Source organism: Otolemur garnettii, unplaced genomic scaffold (genome assembly GCF_000181295.1).
Source record: "Otolemur garnettii isolate 467f Iridium unplaced genomic scaffold, OtoGar3 scaffold00001, whole genome shotgun sequence".
NCBI lineage: Eukaryota > Metazoa > Chordata > Mammalia > Primates > Galagidae > Otolemur > Otolemur garnettii.
In genome coordinates this window covers 57,971,825-57,988,782 of record NW_003852396.1, presented here as the reverse complement: position 1 = coordinate 57,988,782, position 16,958 = coordinate 57,971,825, and the positions used below count along the sequence as shown (strand labels likewise).

The following is a 16,958-nucleotide window of genomic DNA, read 5'->3' as shown; positions in this document are numbered from 1 at the left end:
AGTTACATGATTAAATATGTCTATAAAAGAGAAATAAGCCTGTTGTTTAAGAAGAAATTTTTAAGAAAATGTTCCCTGGATCTTCATACAAAGAATGTTTATAATGATCAATGTGAATGATTTCCCAAGGCAGCACTGAATTTTTCTGTTTTCTTACTTAGTCTTTCTTAAAATATCACTATTTTTTCCTCATCTTTAAGAAAATACATGTTAATACATTTAAGGACATTTAAGAAATACATACAAGCAAAATAAAGAGGAAAAAGTACCATCCATAGTCTTATTATATAGAAATATCCACATTAATATTTTGGTGTCGTGTATTGCAGTAGTTCTCTCTCTTTTTTTTTTTTAAGTTAAATGTTAGCTGTGTACATTAATTCTCAACCTTCCTAATGCCGTGGCCCTTTAATATAGTTCCTGTGGGTCGTGACCCACAGGTTGAGAACCACTGTAATTACAGGTTCATTTATACTAAGCATCATTAAACTTTTCTGTAAAGGGTCAGATAATAGATATTTCAGGGTTTGTGGACCATGTGGTTCCTATTGAAACATCAACTGCTACTGTAGAATGAACGTCACCATGGACGACATGTAAATGAATGGGCGTGGCTGTGTTCCAATAAAACTTTAGTTATAAAAACAGGCAGCAGACCAGATCTGAGCTTTAGCTATAGTTTTCCAGTGTATTATGTATACTCACCCTCTTCCCTTCCTTCCTTTTTTCTAACTTCTTTCCCCTCCTTTCTTAAAAAAATATATATAATATTTTTATTTTGAAACAATCATAGATTCACAGGAAGTTTCAAAGATGGTGTAGAGAAGTACTTTTTAAACTCAGTACAAAACCCTTGAAATTCATCAAAGTTGTTTCCTTTACCAGCAGTTCGTTTCTTTTTTCACTAAGTAGCATTCCATGGTGTCTTTCATCATTCACCTATTGTAAGACATGTTGATTGTTTCCAGTTTTGTCTATGACAAATAATGTTTCTGTGAACAATTATATACGGGATCAGGACTCTTTTCTTTGATAGGTGTATGTTTCTTGCGGAGAACATTGGATCAATCCTGACCTGTCCACTGCCCAGCAAAAGAAACACGTCTTCCTGAGGAACCTTGCATCAGATATTTCCAAAATTCGAACCTTCTGCAGCACACATAAGATAGAAGGTAAGCATTATGTTCATATATGCAATATATGCAGTCAAAAGAAAATGCTTAAGGATACTGCTTTAAAAAAAAAATCCAGGTTTGTTTAAACAGGTCATATTTCACCTCTGCATCTTACTGTTTAGATCTTTATGCTAATATATTCAATAGGTTGCATAATTTAGTTCACACTATAATTTGGATGTACAAAGAAGACATAATTTCTTTATTTTGTTTATACAGATCCAGCCTGTCTTTGTGAGCCTTGTGCATTCTTACCAAGGAAAAGAAATTAAATGTCCACTGGGCTCAAATTTTACCCTACGTATTAATTTAATTATTCTGTAAGGAGAACTTTCTGATGTCTTCGTCTCCAGACCACTTTAGCTCCTCTCTGGGAGGGAGAAAAAGCACTTGGGATGCAGATCCTCTTGCTACTTCAGCTCTGCTGGCTAAAATCTAGGGCTGGGGTGACTTGTGTTTCATTCTTTTGGCCCTGACAATGCCCTGGGCAAGTGATACTTCCTGCCTAACTCAGCCTCCCCTCCGTTCCCTCTGGCTCTCGGAAGCCTGGCTGTGACTAAGTGATCATCTGCGCAGTCCTTGCTACAGAGCCATTTCACTTCTGCTTGGCAGCCACTTCCTTAGCAAGACTCCCAGCAAATCCTGGGTCATTGCTGTACCTCCCAGAAATGAGACCCAGGTTCATGTAGCTGTGGCTCACATTAGAGTAGCAGGGATGGCTTGAGAGGTGACTTTTTTCCAACATCCTGTACAATGAGCAGTGTCCTTAGCATTTCCTTGGTTTTTAACTAAGATACCCAAAGTGAAGCCCATGGGGTAAATCAGGAGACCCTGTGCTGGTTTTCTGGCTTGCTCTGTCTTCTTCTGCAAATGCTGCCTGGCCCAGAAATGTTGGGTCAAGCCTGAAGTTAAACCTTTGATATGGAAGCTGCAGACTCATGGTTCATGTCTGTCCCATCCTCAGTTGCATGGTAATGTCCTATGCTGTTCAAATGTCAAAAACTATCTTTGAACCATTGCTTCCTTTTCTAACCTTCCTAATTTTCTCATGATACTCCTTTTTCCTTATTTAAGACTACCCAGGAACCAGGACATAGGTCCTATACAGAGAAAAGGAAAAGAGAAAAAATATGTATAATTTAAAACATTACCCTATAACCTATATCAAACAGTGGAGGTTTGCATGTGTCTTTTAAATCATTGGAACTTTTATGGAGAAGTTTGGATCCCAGAGAACTAGAAAATAAATCTGAATAATGTAGCCCATTTGAAAAGTTAGAATCTAACATAATTAGCTTATTTTTGGAAAGACCTATTTTTAGCATTTTTGACTAAGAATGTCTTAAGAGAAAAGAGCCTACAAAAATTAGATAAAATTAAATCCAAATTATGAATTCAAAGAACAACCTATGAATAGACTAAAGAGCTGGAAATGTTGCATTTGTATTTTAGCATGTGTTTTGAAGTTCCTGCTATTCTGTGATTGTAACTAGCATGTCCTTGCAATTTATGCATTTCTGCTCAGCTCTTGTTTTAGAAGTCCGGAGTGACATTGTGTCTGGAGGCAAGCTTACTGTGCAGAAACCTATGGCAATTTTTGGAGAAGAGAAACAAGTTATAGAAGAAGAAGAAAAGCAAATGCCAAAAGATGCTTTAATAACAGAAAATGCTTCCAGCGAAATTCTGTAAGTAATCAGTATAGCCAGAAAAACTACCTGGCTGCTTTCTGAACTCAGCTCATTAGCTTGATAACAGCACAGAGCCCACGCAGGGAACCCATGCCACGTTTGTGAAACTGATGGCAGGTGAAGAGATCGCATTTAATTAGTTTTCTGACAAAAGGATAGAACTGGGGCTTCAGTATTTTACCATTACATTAATCTACTTTCAGTTATATTGTTATAATGTTACTAATTTAAAAGACTATAATCTTAGAATTGTAGATATTTATTTAAGGAATTTATCATGCTTTGTTCCCTTAAACATTGACTTTAGTAACAATTAAGTTTCTTCCCTAAAGTGGTTCAAATGAGATGCAGGTTAATATACAGTCATCTTTCTGGATCATTGAAATAACTTTCTGAATTTGTTTCTATGTCCTTAATATCTTCCTTGCAATCCACCTCTAAGTTCCAACCATGGACAGTTATTTTTCTAAGATGCAATCCTTTTCATACAGATTTTCAATGGCCACATAATGCAGACAGAAAAAAATTGTTAGTCTGGAATCCCAAACTCTCTGACCCTCATCCGTGCCTGTCATTGACCTTCATGTGCACACCTCTGCCTGAACGCCCACGTTTTCTTCCTGCCACATGAACTCCAAGCTCCACTCAGCAAACTACAGATTGCCTCCTGCTTTTGGCACATTCCATTTACATTCTGTTGCAGACCTCTGACTCACATATTAATTTCTCTCTCTACCTGAAGTACCTTTACTTGCCCTGTACTTATCTGTAGAATAACTCTTCATCACTGAAGTCAATTACATCAATGACTGTAGCAATGCCCCCTGTCCCCAACCTGGGAACTCAACCTATTGAAGGCAAGGACTCTGCCCCAGGTGCACTGGCATGTGCGTAATAACTGGCTTTAATCAGTCCAACTCATAAATGAGTTTCCAAGTTATAAAACCAAAAGTACTTGGTCAATTACCATTGCAGTAATTATGAAAAATAATTTACATATCCTTGTTACAAACTATTTCCATCTTCAGTCATCTGAGACATAAGAATATGAACTTAACATTTTCAGAACCAAACTTCCTCATTTTGGTGGGTGATTCATCTGGTCCTGGGATCTGATGCTAACAAAGGTAGCAGAAGTATTTTTCAGAGAGAATGATTTATCCTCGATGGTATCTTTCTCAGCAGTTAGGAAATTAACCACAAAGCTTCCTAACATCCACTTCTGAAGAAGTGTATCATCTAGCCTCTGAGTTATTTAGTCTGCACTTGGGAAAAAAAATAAACACAAAGTAAGAAAAAAGAAACATTTTTGAGAGCAAAGGTTCTCATTGTTCTGACTTATAGATCTCATCCAAGCCTGGAGTCCTTAAAGTAAAAGTAATTGCATCCACTCAGCAAACAATACAGGTATCTCTTGCACATTCTAAGGAGGTACTTTTGCTCCAATCTCTTCTTAAATACTCCAGCCCTTCTGATGTTTAAATAACTAATTCTTTAGGATATCTCCATCCTGTGATTTCATCTAATTTTCTGTACTATGCCCTATTCCTCTTCCACTTGACAGTTCTTAAAACGTTTGAAATATTTGTTAGTACGCTGGTTTGTCTCATTTCCAGGACAACTTTCACTACTTCTTTAAACCATTTCTGATGACATAGTCCTAAATCATCTGATATTAGAAAGTCACAAAAATTTCCCAGACTTTCTTAAAAACACTTGTTTGGAGGTTTTCCCATTTTTGAGAATTGGGACTATTTGAGGAGGGACATCTATAAAACAAGAGGGTAGAACATAAATCGAGAAGGACCCTTTTTGATTGCTTTTTGATAGGAATGATGTCCAGTAAAACCAGTAAAAGGCAAAATGAGAAACTCTGGGATCACTAGCCTCCCATTTTTATGCTTCATGGAAAAAAAAAAAAAAAAGACTTTTAGAACATTTAACCTCAGGGAGACTTTCTCAATTTCTCACCAAATTACAGGTACCCTGTCTACCCCCAGGCCTTGATTAGTAATACCTTTCCCTCCCTCACTGAATACCCGTCAAACCAGTGTCTTTCTGTTCTGTTCGTCAAATGGAGAAAATGTTTTGTTTTGTTGAGATAGAGTCTCACTCTGTGCTCTGGCTGGAGTGCTATGGTATCATAGCTCACAGCAACCTCACATTCTTGAGCTTGTGTCTCAGCCTCCTGAGTAGCTGCAACTACAGGCGCCTGCCAAAACACTCAGCTATTTTTTTTCTTTTCCTATTTTTAGTAGAGATAAGGTCTCACTCTTACTCAGGCTTATCTTGAACCCTTGATCTCAGGCAGTCCACCTGCCTCAGCATCCCAGAGTGCTAGGATTATAGGCATGAGCCACTGCACCCAGGCAGGGAAATGTACTTTTGGTACAGTCTTTCTATTTGTTTTTTTCCTCTCCCTGGATTGCTCCAGATCAGCAGTTCTCAACTTGTGGGTGGTGACCCACAGGAACTATGTTACAGGGCTGTGGCATTAGGAAGGTTGAAAACCATTGCGCTAGATCCTCATATGGTCGAGTCCTTCTCATTCTCTAGGTGTTAATTCAAATATCATCTCTCAGAATAATTTTCTCTGAGTCCACTGCTAAAGTAGACCTCACCTCACCCCAGTCAATTTCCATTACTCTGTTTTATTTATGGCATTTATTTTATTTATTTATCTTATTTATTTATTTATGTATGTATTTATGTATTTACTCACTCGCCTATCTATTATCTTTCTAAGAACTTACCAATTTCATTCATTGCTATATTCCTAACACTTAGAATTCTGTGCTTATAATATAATAGATGCTTAATAAATCTTGGTTAAAGGAATGAGTAACTAATGAAGGTTTATTCCATGGATGAATGAACGAACAAATGAATAAATTAACAAAACAAGATGGATTTCAAAATAGCAGTTCTAAAATTGACTTGACTATACTTTATTTGCCAGGAAACTCAATAGCTGATAGCTACATTCCAAGAAAGAAAATTAAACATCTGGATTTGGGTGATGAACACCTTGCTAACTTTGTTAAAACTAAGAATGACTTTTTTTCCTCTTCAAAGAAATGGAGTGAGGAAGCTGTGTTCTTTATTTTTAACACAAGATGGCAGTGTTGTTTTTTAACCGTTAAGGAGATTTTTGATTTGAGAAGTCACTTGTGCTGCGTGTGCTTCTGAATGAGGCAGTTATTACAGGCCAGTTTTATATCTACATGTAATCCTTGCATTACATTTTAAAAGTGCACAGTCAGCTCTACTAGCCCAGAAACTGTCCCTGAAGACGTTGGTAACTTGATAATGCTTGCAGTTACATCAAATTGTTATAAGCACTTGGTGATCACAGTCTGGCCCAGAGAACTTTATTTGCATGTATGCTTATTTAGAATGTTGAAATACGCTTCCTGCTTTGCCTGAATATTTATCTTGACCTCAGCTGAGCAGTCCTCATATTTTACTGAAGGCAAATGTGCTGTAAACAGTGACCTGGGACTTTATGTATACAGTTCTGCACAGTGGTTTAGTTCCCATTGACAGCTGGCTCAGTTATTCAAACTATGACTATTTAAGTGTTTTAGTATATTATTCCCTATCAAAAACTGGCACATATGTGCAAATTCTAAATCTCTCTGGATTTCTCTGTTGAGAGGAAAATCTAAATAAAGATTTCTTCACATTGTCTAATGAGTAAACTTTATGAAACCCAGTAATCTAGGCTATGCTGTTCCAGACAGAATTATGACCTACTTAAAGGGCAGGCAGAAGGAACCTCATTACATGTTCATTATGAATTTCTTAAACTACTAGGTAGTCTTAATCTTTATGATTTTTTAAATACGGCCCCATTTTTTTCCGAGTAAATATCACAAAGATCAATGCTGTTTGTTATATGATAAAGGAATTTTCTTTGGAATCTTAGACTAAAAGATCTAAATGGCATATTAGTAAGATGTGCACTTTGAATATTAGGCACCCTTATGGAAGTGTGATTTCTAGATCTACTAATATTCTGTAGGATATGAACAGTCTACAGCTCAGAAAAAATCCTGTGAACACAAATCAGAATTCTTAGACTTGGATTTGCCTCTGATCCTTGATAGAGATTCACATGCAAGAGCCCATCTCCGAATGAAGGCTTGTCACACACATCTCAGGTATGCGTGGCAGGAACCTTTGCATGACTTTGATGAGGATGACAGTCTTCCAAATAAAATGGAAAGAGAGCTCTTTGAAAATGTGCAACCACAGAAGAAACGCAGGTAAAAAGTTGCAAAGGAACTGTTAGAAAATTCTGCCTGGCCTTAGATTCTCTCAACTTGACACAGGCATATTCCTGGGTATTTTTATTGCTATTAGCTGCTCTTTCTATCAACACGCACATTTTTATCTTATGTTTTTGATTATAAAGTATTTGAAAAATGTTGTGGGAAGGTTCTTTCCTCTTTGGGTTATTCTGTGTAGCAAAATATAATTTCTCGTTCCTTGGTGTGCCTTTTCTACAACTAAGTGGTGGGCTTTTCTGCTTTTCCCTCCTAAGACCTTAGCACAGAACCTAAATAACTGTTGAATGAATGTGAGTGAACTTATGAATAAACACATTAAAATTGATGCCTGATGTCTTTAAGAAATCAGTAAAATTTCTTTCTTTTTAATTGAATCTTTTTGATCAAGGGCCAAGGAAATGACAGGAATCTATAGTACTTTGTATTATTACATAATCTTTAGACATTTACTTAACATTGAAGCAGTTAATGGAACATGTGAATTACGTGCATGGTTTTGGCACTTCAACATTTGGCATAGACTATGCACATAGTAGGAGTTTAACAGATGTTTATAGACTAATTTAATTGTCAATACATTGTGATATAAAATGTGTTTAATAAGTCTGCATAGTGCCTTAAGGTCCTCAAGTAAGAGAGTCCTTTAAGTTAACTTATTAACATATTATTGTGTTCTTTTGGATATTCTATGAATTTTTCATGAAAAATTTGCAAAATAATGTTCTCTTTCCAGGGATTAAATAGATAGAGGCTAATAATTATAGGCTGAACAGTATACTTTTATTTCTCTGTTTTTATTCTACATGCCCCCTCGCCTGTCTTACTTCTTTCTTGAATTTTACTTTTTCCTGTATACCTAAATTAATTCCTCAACTGAACTTTTTTCTCTCTTTGCTGATGAATGCACCAAATGTTCTTCTGGATAAACAAATAATTCTGTTACAAAATAAACTCAGAACTACTTTCCATATGAGAGAATATAAGACTAATAGCATGGCTATTGTTCTGGTGATAAGGTTACTATTGCAAGTTAACATGGTTCATAGTGGAGCTCTCACCAATGGGACTTACAATCTCTGGCACATCTAGTGCATGAGGTGTTTTCCTGCTACTAATGGAGGTTTTTGTTGTTGTTGTTGTTGTTTTATCTTAGCCATTCACCAACGCATGGTAAATTGCAGAAGCTTTGCCGTCAGCAGTTTGAATACAAAGACGGACAAATTATAAGCTGCGCTTTTCCTCAGCTGGTCTTAGGGATACAAGGTCCCAGCCTCCGGACAGGCATGGAAGTGGTTTTAGTGGAGAAGAAATCTGATGGTAGTCATCAACTCTGGGTACATAAGAAAGACAGCAGGTAATTCCATTATATTTGGGGTTATATCAAAAGGTGAATAGGAGCCCAAGGAGTTTGGCATGATCCCTATAGAGCAAAGAGGGCTTGTTAAGTTTGTTGGGTATAATAATGCTTTAATGGTTATGTTAAAATCAAGAAAAGTCATGATCAGTTAATTGGATATGTATTACAAGTATTTGCAAATAAAATTGAGATCTCTTAGCTATCAAAAGTCAGAAATGTAGAAAGTGGAGGGGAATGGATGAAACAAGAATGGTAGAATGTTGACAGTTGTTAGGTCCACGAAGGTGTAGTATCCATTTCTCCTTGTTTCTGTGCACATGTGAATATTTCTTTAACAAGAAAGAAAACATAATTCCCTAGTTTTAGATTGGCTTGCTTCAAATTCTACCATTCTACCATTGTATGGTGAGGCTCCAGAGGCCTCTTAAATCTCTTGAAATACGTGTACAAACTGTATATTTGGACATCTGTGCAATTTTTTTTTTTTTTTTTTGCTGGGGAAGAGCTATGATTTTCATTGGATTCTTAAAAAGTCTACAGTGCAAAAGGCTTATAAATCAAATCAGTGCTTTAAGAGAGATTGCATAAGCTTCAGCAGGTGGCAGCAGCGGGCCCAGCATGGACAGGTGAGGAGCTAGTTTTACTCCGCTCCCTCAGATGAGCAGAGCTACAAGGCAGGAACACTTGCTGAGCAGCTTTAGGGAAGGCTGGAAAACCAACTATGTAGACAAAGTGGGTGATAGTGTCCCTTTGTCCCATTCCCCCGGGCTAAGCTGCCTTCACAACACAGAGCAAGGACAGCAGACTTTTGTTTCTGTGAATGGTTTGCCACATGGGACCAGAATTCATTCATTCAATCAGCGCAGAGGGTTATTGAGAGTGTTTCAACAAAGAACAAAACAGAAGAAAAACCTCACCCGTATGGAGCTGATATCCTAGTTCTACCCCATCTCTACATTTTACTTAATAACATATCTTTCTGCCCTGGCTTTCTGCGTTACATAGTAGACGTCCCCATGCAAGCCTAAATTGGAATTTGAGCATGGCTAATGAATTCAGGTGGATACACATGAGGGTGAGAGATGTGACCCTACACCAAGAAAAAGCCGTGAGCAGTGAGTTTGACGGCAGTAGAGTGCGTGGTTAGGAGGGAGGGCTAGTTCTGAGCCCCATGTCTGCCAGCAGTTTGGGCTTTCATTCCACCTGCTGAGAAGGGAGCAGGAGGGAGGGAAAGCTGTTTAAAGAAAAACAGAAGAGTTTTCCTAAAACACTGTGAGATATCGTACCATGAACAGCACTGCCTTGAGTAATTGAACCACGTGTATACACGAAAGGAAGGACGGTTTCTTCCAATCTCCTCCCACTTTCCAGAACATACGGCAATTTTTTCATCTCGAGGCCTCCGCATGTCAAGCCACAGAATAGAGGGGCAGTTGGTGGTATTGACTAATCTCTAATTGGAAACTTCAGAATCCAGAGAGAGTGGAGTAATGGGGGCCTAGCAGGACAGGATTTTCTCACGAGCGTGAGTCACCTGCTAGGAAGACCCAGAAACGCCTGGACAGGGGAGGTTTTACAGAAGTCTTATGGAGTAGATGTGGGCATGATTCAGAGCCATACCCGTCCCCTGGTAAAAGTGTCTTTGTTTAGTGACAGTAATTCAGAGCTTTCTTCCACATTTTCCCTTAGCATATTGCTTTGTTCTATGTCACAGAAACAGATTTTAAAATTCATTTGTTCCAATAAGCTGATGAGGCCTGAAGAACCTTGGGTAGAAATCTGTAGAAAATTCTGTTGGTGTTAACCAATCTTTTTTTCTTCCATATTAGCCCAGGTGGTTATATTACATATATACATTATATATTATATGTCTAATATAGTATAATATTATATATATATTATATGTATGTCATGTACAATATATAGTACAATGTACTATATACAATTCAGGCATCCTCAAACTATGGCCCACAGGCCACAAGCAGCCCACCGAAGACATTTACTTGGCCTGCCAGGTGTTTTTGCCACTGCTGCCCATCCTGCTTAGCAGCTGACTCATCCCGAGGCCTGCAGTCTGGCCCTCCAACAGTCTGAGGGACAGTGAACTGGCCTCCTGTTTAAAAAGTTTGAGGACTCCTGCAATATATAGTGTATATGATATATATTATCCTAGGGCTGAGGGAGAGAACCCATGAAAGGACAAACTTGAGATTGGGGTCCCTCCCGAAGGCTGGGGTTCAGAATTCCTTGGAATAGGTATGGTTCTGTCCTATTGGATGACAGAGAAATTTTGCTGGTGTTCCTGGCCAGGGCTGGTCTGTGGTTACTGGGTATCTTAGTCTGTTTTCTGTTGCTTATAACAGAATACTTGAAACTGGATAATTTAGAAGAAATAGAATTTATTTCTTATAATTCTAGAGTCTGTGAAGTTCAAGGTTGAGGGGTACATCTAGTAGAGCCTTAGTGCTTGCTGGTGGGGACTCTCTGCAGAGTTCTGAGGCAGCACAGGTGATCACATGGTAAAGGGGCTGAGCTTGCTAACATGCTGTTCTCAAGCCTTTCTTCTTCTGATAAAGCCACCAAAGTTGCATTCCCATTTAAACCCAGTAACCCTTTAATCCATGAATGGATTAATTAGTTCATGGGGGCTCTGTCCTTATGATCCAATCATCCTTTAAAGGCCCCACCTTTCAGTGCTACCACATTGGGGATTAAGTTGCAACATGAGTTTTGGAGGGGCCACTCAAACCATAGCACTGGGCAAGCAGGAAGCAATCCTCTGGAATGTACATGAGGGTGCAGCTGGTTGCTGGGCACACCAGCATATAAGGGGATTAGGGTCACTGATATAGCAAGAGGTCTGAAGCATGGAGTATCCGTTTAGAGAGGGAAGTGAGCAGATGATCACAGGCAGCCGGGGCTGTGAGGCTGCTGTAAGACCTACATTCCGGGAACCTGGTTGGAGCAGAGCATCACTGGATATTCTCACTTCCAACAGTTGGCCATGCCACAGCCAGAAAGAGCAGGAGAGCCCCTTCTTCCTCCCATCTTCCAGCACTCTCTACTGAGAAAGCTTAGCATCACACTTACCGTAGGAGAGAAGTTCTTAAAGGATTCACATCTATTGCAGAACATGTAATGGAGCCAAGAGGCAACACACTGATAAGTGGCAAGAGGGAGATCTAATCTGGTCATGCTGCTTTGTAATGTGACTAATCCTGTTTTCCCAAGGACCTTTCACCTGGTGAGTAACCCTGATCTTGTGCTGGCAGTGTCTATGACCAAGGCTAGAAATGAAGACTGTGGCTATCCAGTTATTATTCAGGTAAGATAGATATAGGCTAATGATTAATCATGGACCTTTCATAAAATTTAAGTAAAGCTTTATGCTTCCTTGTTGTAGAGAAAAAGTAGTTGTCATAGAATCCTATTTTGCATGTCATTGTTACAATATTTACAATAGTCCTCCTGGATTTCAATTTGAACATGTTCGTGTACCTCTTAATTTAGTTTTAATCCAACAGATGGTAACTGTAGGCTCGCTACATGTCAGGCATTATGCTAGTTACTGAAATCAAATCCAACAGCAAACATGAGAAATTGTCCCAACAACATTCACAAAGCTTTTAATGTCAGTGGTGGGTGCAGTCAGGTGAATGACTCTTACACTCACCTAAATTCCACCACTGGGAATATATGTCAGGCCCCCTTTGCCTGACAACTGTAGTGAGAAGTGGTCAGGGAGGTCTTCCTAAAGGACCTGATCTTATCAGTGTTCATTCTATTAAGCAGCCCATTTGAAATGCTCTTTTAATACACTCTTGCAAACACTTATAGTGGCCAAACAATTTTTGAATATTCCAGGGATATCTGACTTCATCTGAGTTTTGGACAAAGACCTAGAATGTTTTTTTGTCATTTTCTCTTACTTATAACCCAAAACACTCCTAAATGAATATGTGGTTTTTCCTTATGGGTAGGAGAGAAGGTTTAGGAGCATTCATGCTCAAGTTTACCTTCTGTGTCCTCCACAGTATATTCCAGCCTTTGTTAAACAAAATATATTATCTCCAAATAACATTTGCTTTATTCTATGTTTCTAATAACAATGAGGTAACTTGCAGGACCTGAATCCAAAGTGAGACATAGCACTCTGGACAGATACCAAAGCTTAATTAAGTTCTATCCTGATGATAAACATGGACTTAAAATTTATTCTAGGAAACATAGAGTACGTAAAATTACATCCCTCTCTGTCAGGTGCCTCTTCCACACAGACCACTGTGAGATAAAACCTCATACATACAAGAATTTAACACCTTAATCAGTTTTATAAAATTATAGATGTTCTCCCCTAAGGTTCCTGTTTCATGAGAAATAAATTTGAGCCCAGGGTAATTTGGATTACAGTTCAAGATTTTTTTTCTTTGCTGGTGTTTCATTTTTATTTATTGAAGCAGTCAGTTCTTGAGGAAAGATTTAAGTTCATGTAGAATACTAAAAATGAAGCATGGTAAGTTAATGCTACTAGATCCTTTCCTGCTCTTTGAAAATACAGTCTATGGTTTTCCAGACCGCTGAGGGAGGCTTTGTTGTCTGACCCACTAAATCAATCCTTGAGACTCATTTATTTTCTTCCTTGCTATTAATCTCTTCTTGATAAAGTAGGTGTTAATAATTATAAAGTTCCTTGAGGTGTTATGATATGTTTAGTTAGAACTAATCTACTGATACAGGTTTTGTTAACTTGAAATTATTTCTTTATTTATACTTGAGTCAAATTTTATTTTTTTAAATTTTTTTTCCCATTCAAATTTCCTTTATTATTCCTTGTAGCAGAACTGTGTACATTAATGCAATCATGGGGAGTCAAATTTTATAATTAGAATAAATATACTATTTTTGTTAAATAGTCACCTGAATGTACTTATTTGAAAAATAAATCTCCCTGATAATAAGCAAAATGTAAATTAAAATATCAACAAGGTACTATTTTTTACATTTATTAAATTGGTGCTTGGGGAGTTGACCTTTTTTTGGCAAGAGTGTAAGGAAAATGGGTTATTTCATATACTTTGGGTGAAAATATAAAGTAAAATAATCTCTCTACAAAGCATTATTAGGTCAAACATGGCTGTAATCCTATCACTTTGGAAGGTTGAGGTGGAGGCCAGGAGTTCTAGATCAGCCAGGGCCACACAGTGAGACTGACAAAAAATTAGGTACGTATGGTGGCAATTTACTGTAGTCTCAGCTACTTGGGAGGCTGAGGCTGGAAGATCACTCAAGCCAGGAGTTGGAGGCTATAGTGAGCTATGTGCTACTGCACTCCAGCCTCCTAGGTGACAGAGTGAGACAGTGTATCTTTAAAAAAAAAAAACCAAAAACATTTTGATATATCATAATCTTTAAAAATGGTTTTATTTTACTACACATCACCAATTATACTTCTAGAAATTTGTCCTAAAGAAATTATCATAGGTTTACCCAAAGATTTCTTTTCACTATTATGTATTGCTTTTTTTTTTAATTATAAGGAAATTTGAAGAAACAACCTGCATGTTTAACTATTGAAGATTAGTAAAATAAAATATTTCTAAAATGAAATCATACATACGTGTTTAACAGAGATTAAGAAAATGTTCATGGAATATTGTTAAGGAAAACAATGCAATACCAAATTGTGTGTATTTTATGGTTCTATTTTTATAAATCAATTAATTATATATACATACAAATAATTATTTATATATACAAAAAGATTATGAATATAATCACCAAAATATCAAACAGTAGTTATCATTGCACAGTTGGATTATGACTAATTATCTGCACTTTCTGGATTTGTGCAAGGAAAAGTTTGACTGCTATAACCATCTTATGAACTTGTCGATTTGATTTCATCTTTTGCTGCTTTCTTTCAGAAATATAACCCATGTAACAATGGGACTGCCAACCAAAAATGGCATTACATGGAAAACATGAAAGCATTTGTGGCCTTTCATAGCACTGCCTTGAATAGGGAAGTTACCTCAGCAAATTATGCTGGTGTTTGTACATCATCTGTGATTAAAGAAGAGAACATTGACCAACCAGTAAGTGGTTCCTTCTGGAAGATAAAAGGCTGAAATAGGGTCACTTCATAAAGCAAGAAACTTTTTTTTCCCCTTGGAAAACTTTGTGTTCATGTAAGTTGAGTGACGGTATTTGAATGACACCACTTAGACTCTGTGATTCTGGTTAGGAAAGAATGAAGAAAAATTGTGAGTAGAAAAAAAATTAGATAGTTGATATAAAATTTCTTTAAATTTTTATTTTAGAAATTTCATACACATTTCAAGAGAGATTAGTACATAAAGTCTTCCTTTACTCATCATCCCAGACTCAACTATGATCAAGGTCTTTGCCACATTTGCCAGCTGTGTAGACACGATATAATAGCACCTCTACATTAAGTACACACTTTTCAAGAAATGTGGATGTTTTCTCACGTAATTATCATGCTATTCTCACAACGAACAAAATTAACAATAATTTTTTGGCCATCTAATTCCCTATCCTTAATCATATTTTCCAGGTTGTCCTAAAAATTCTTGTTATGGTGTGTTGGTTTGAGTCAAGATTCAAATAAGGTCCCCATGTGACACTGGGTTGCATAATCTGGCTCCATTCCATTTGTTTCTTTCCTCGTGGCATCCCGTGACTTGTTTCTTTATCCTCCGCAATTCCTGTAAATGAACTTAAGCCTGAGAGTTGTAATTAGGCTTAACCTTTTTTAGCCAGAATCTTCACAGGTTTTCCTGCATGTTTCCTATTTATCACTTACACAGTCTACATCTGAGTTTCTCATTTCTGTGATAATAGTTATTCATATCAATGGGTTCTGGCAATTGTAACCTGATCCTATATTAAAAATCTACAATGACGTTCCATTTAAGGTTGCCCTTTTGTTTCAAAAAGGTCAATTTTGTCCAATTCTATCATTTTCCCCTACATTTATTAAACTTTCAATATAAGGCGGTAATTTGATACCCCAGAATCTGGTTAGTAAGGGAAGGTAGGATAAATGCTTACTTCTTTCTAAAATCTTTCTCGTATAACAAACCACCTGAAAAAGTAGTGGCTTAAACCAGCAATCGTTTTTCTTGTTTTGTGGACCAGCCATTTGGGCTGGGCTCACTCAGCTGGGCAGAAGCTGGTCTTGCTACAGTTTACTGATGTGGCTGCAGCCATGGGGTGGTTCTTCAGTAGTTTTGATGGTTCTCTGGGGACTGGATACTCAAAGATGGCCCCCCTCACGTGTCTGGTGCTTGGTGGGCTGTTCACTGGGACCCAGGTTCTTCAACAGCATGGCTTCTCAAGTGGGCTAGCTCAAGTTTGTTCATCTTTGGGTCTCAAGGTTCTAATTTTAGCCAAAAGTGAACAAGCGTCAATATGCAAGCACTTCTTATGTATTTGCTAGTGTTATGTTGGCCAAAGCAATTCACATGTCTTTGCCCAGATTCAGGGAAAGAAGAAAAAGGAGAAAGAAACCCTATTTCTTATTATCTGCCACACCTCCTACTGGCAGTTTTTAGAGTTAAGACTTGGCGCCAGTTTACTTCCAGTGGTCTGCAGTGAGTTGTACTTTTGTTTTTGTTTGTTTGGGTTCTGTTGTTAACATCATTATACACTCATAGGACTTTATACATTTTTCATACTCACATTGTTTCAGTTATTTTTTTGTTTTCCCAAATTGTCCCACTTTGGCTGAGTGGGGGCTGCTTCACGTTGGCTCCTGTGTTTTTTTTCGGCATGATTCCTTAACTCTTCTGCGGCTTCTTTTCTTTCCAGATACAAAAAAATGCCCCCTCTGCCTTTTTTTAATCTTATATACTTCTTGCCCCAAATCTGAAACTACCAATTCCTTTTAAAAAAACTCTGATTTTTGACACAGGTTATGGTCATTTGTGTTGAATTATTATTATGGAATTTGGAAATACTTCTTAAAAAAATATAATTATTAGGGAGAAGAATAATGCCTTTATGTTGAGATTTCAAACTTAGCATTTGGGGATGATAAAAGTGGTCTGTTTATATTATGTTGTGAAGTGCTTTATAGAAATGCTATCACAATTTAGATGCACCTATAGAAAAGCATGTTTGTCTCCCCTTTCAGGGATACTATTATCTCTCACCTAGTGGGAAGAGAAAAATGACGCTCTGCTTGGCTTGTGGACGAGCCAGAAGAGCAGAGAAGGGGCTAAAACCATTGCCTCCGGGGGTTCCATTCTTTTGTGCTTCCAGCTCCAAGGCTCAGAAGCCCTTCTCACGAGGGCCATTCAAGGTCATCAGTGTGGCTGAGGTGTGTAACGATCTGAGGTCCGCTAATGCACCTGTGCCAACAATTTGGAAACTTTGATGCATTCATTATCTGCCTTGCACTCAAGTTGGTCTCCACTCATCC

General features: G+C 37.7%; 1 protein-coding gene across 1 annotated transcript in view; it reads left to right on the top strand.

Moving 5' to 3' along the window:
• The window catches only part of LOC100953497, a 250,344-nt gene that overhangs the window by 206,373 nt on the left and 27,013 nt on the right, over positions 1-16,958 (top strand). Inside the window, exons 16-22 of the mRNA XM_023510042.1 lie at positions 1,037-1,172; positions 2,701-2,860; positions 6,973-7,131; positions 8,309-8,509; positions 11,744-11,837; positions 14,437-14,607; positions 16,671-16,856. Of these exons, the coding sequence (XP_023365810.1) occupies positions 1,037-1,172; positions 2,701-2,860; positions 6,973-7,131; positions 8,309-8,509; positions 11,744-11,837; positions 14,437-14,607; positions 16,671-16,856 (1,107 nt within the window). The remainder of the gene's footprint in view (positions 1-1,036; positions 1,173-2,700; positions 2,861-6,972; positions 7,132-8,308; positions 8,510-11,743; positions 11,838-14,436; positions 14,608-16,670; positions 16,857-16,958) is intronic.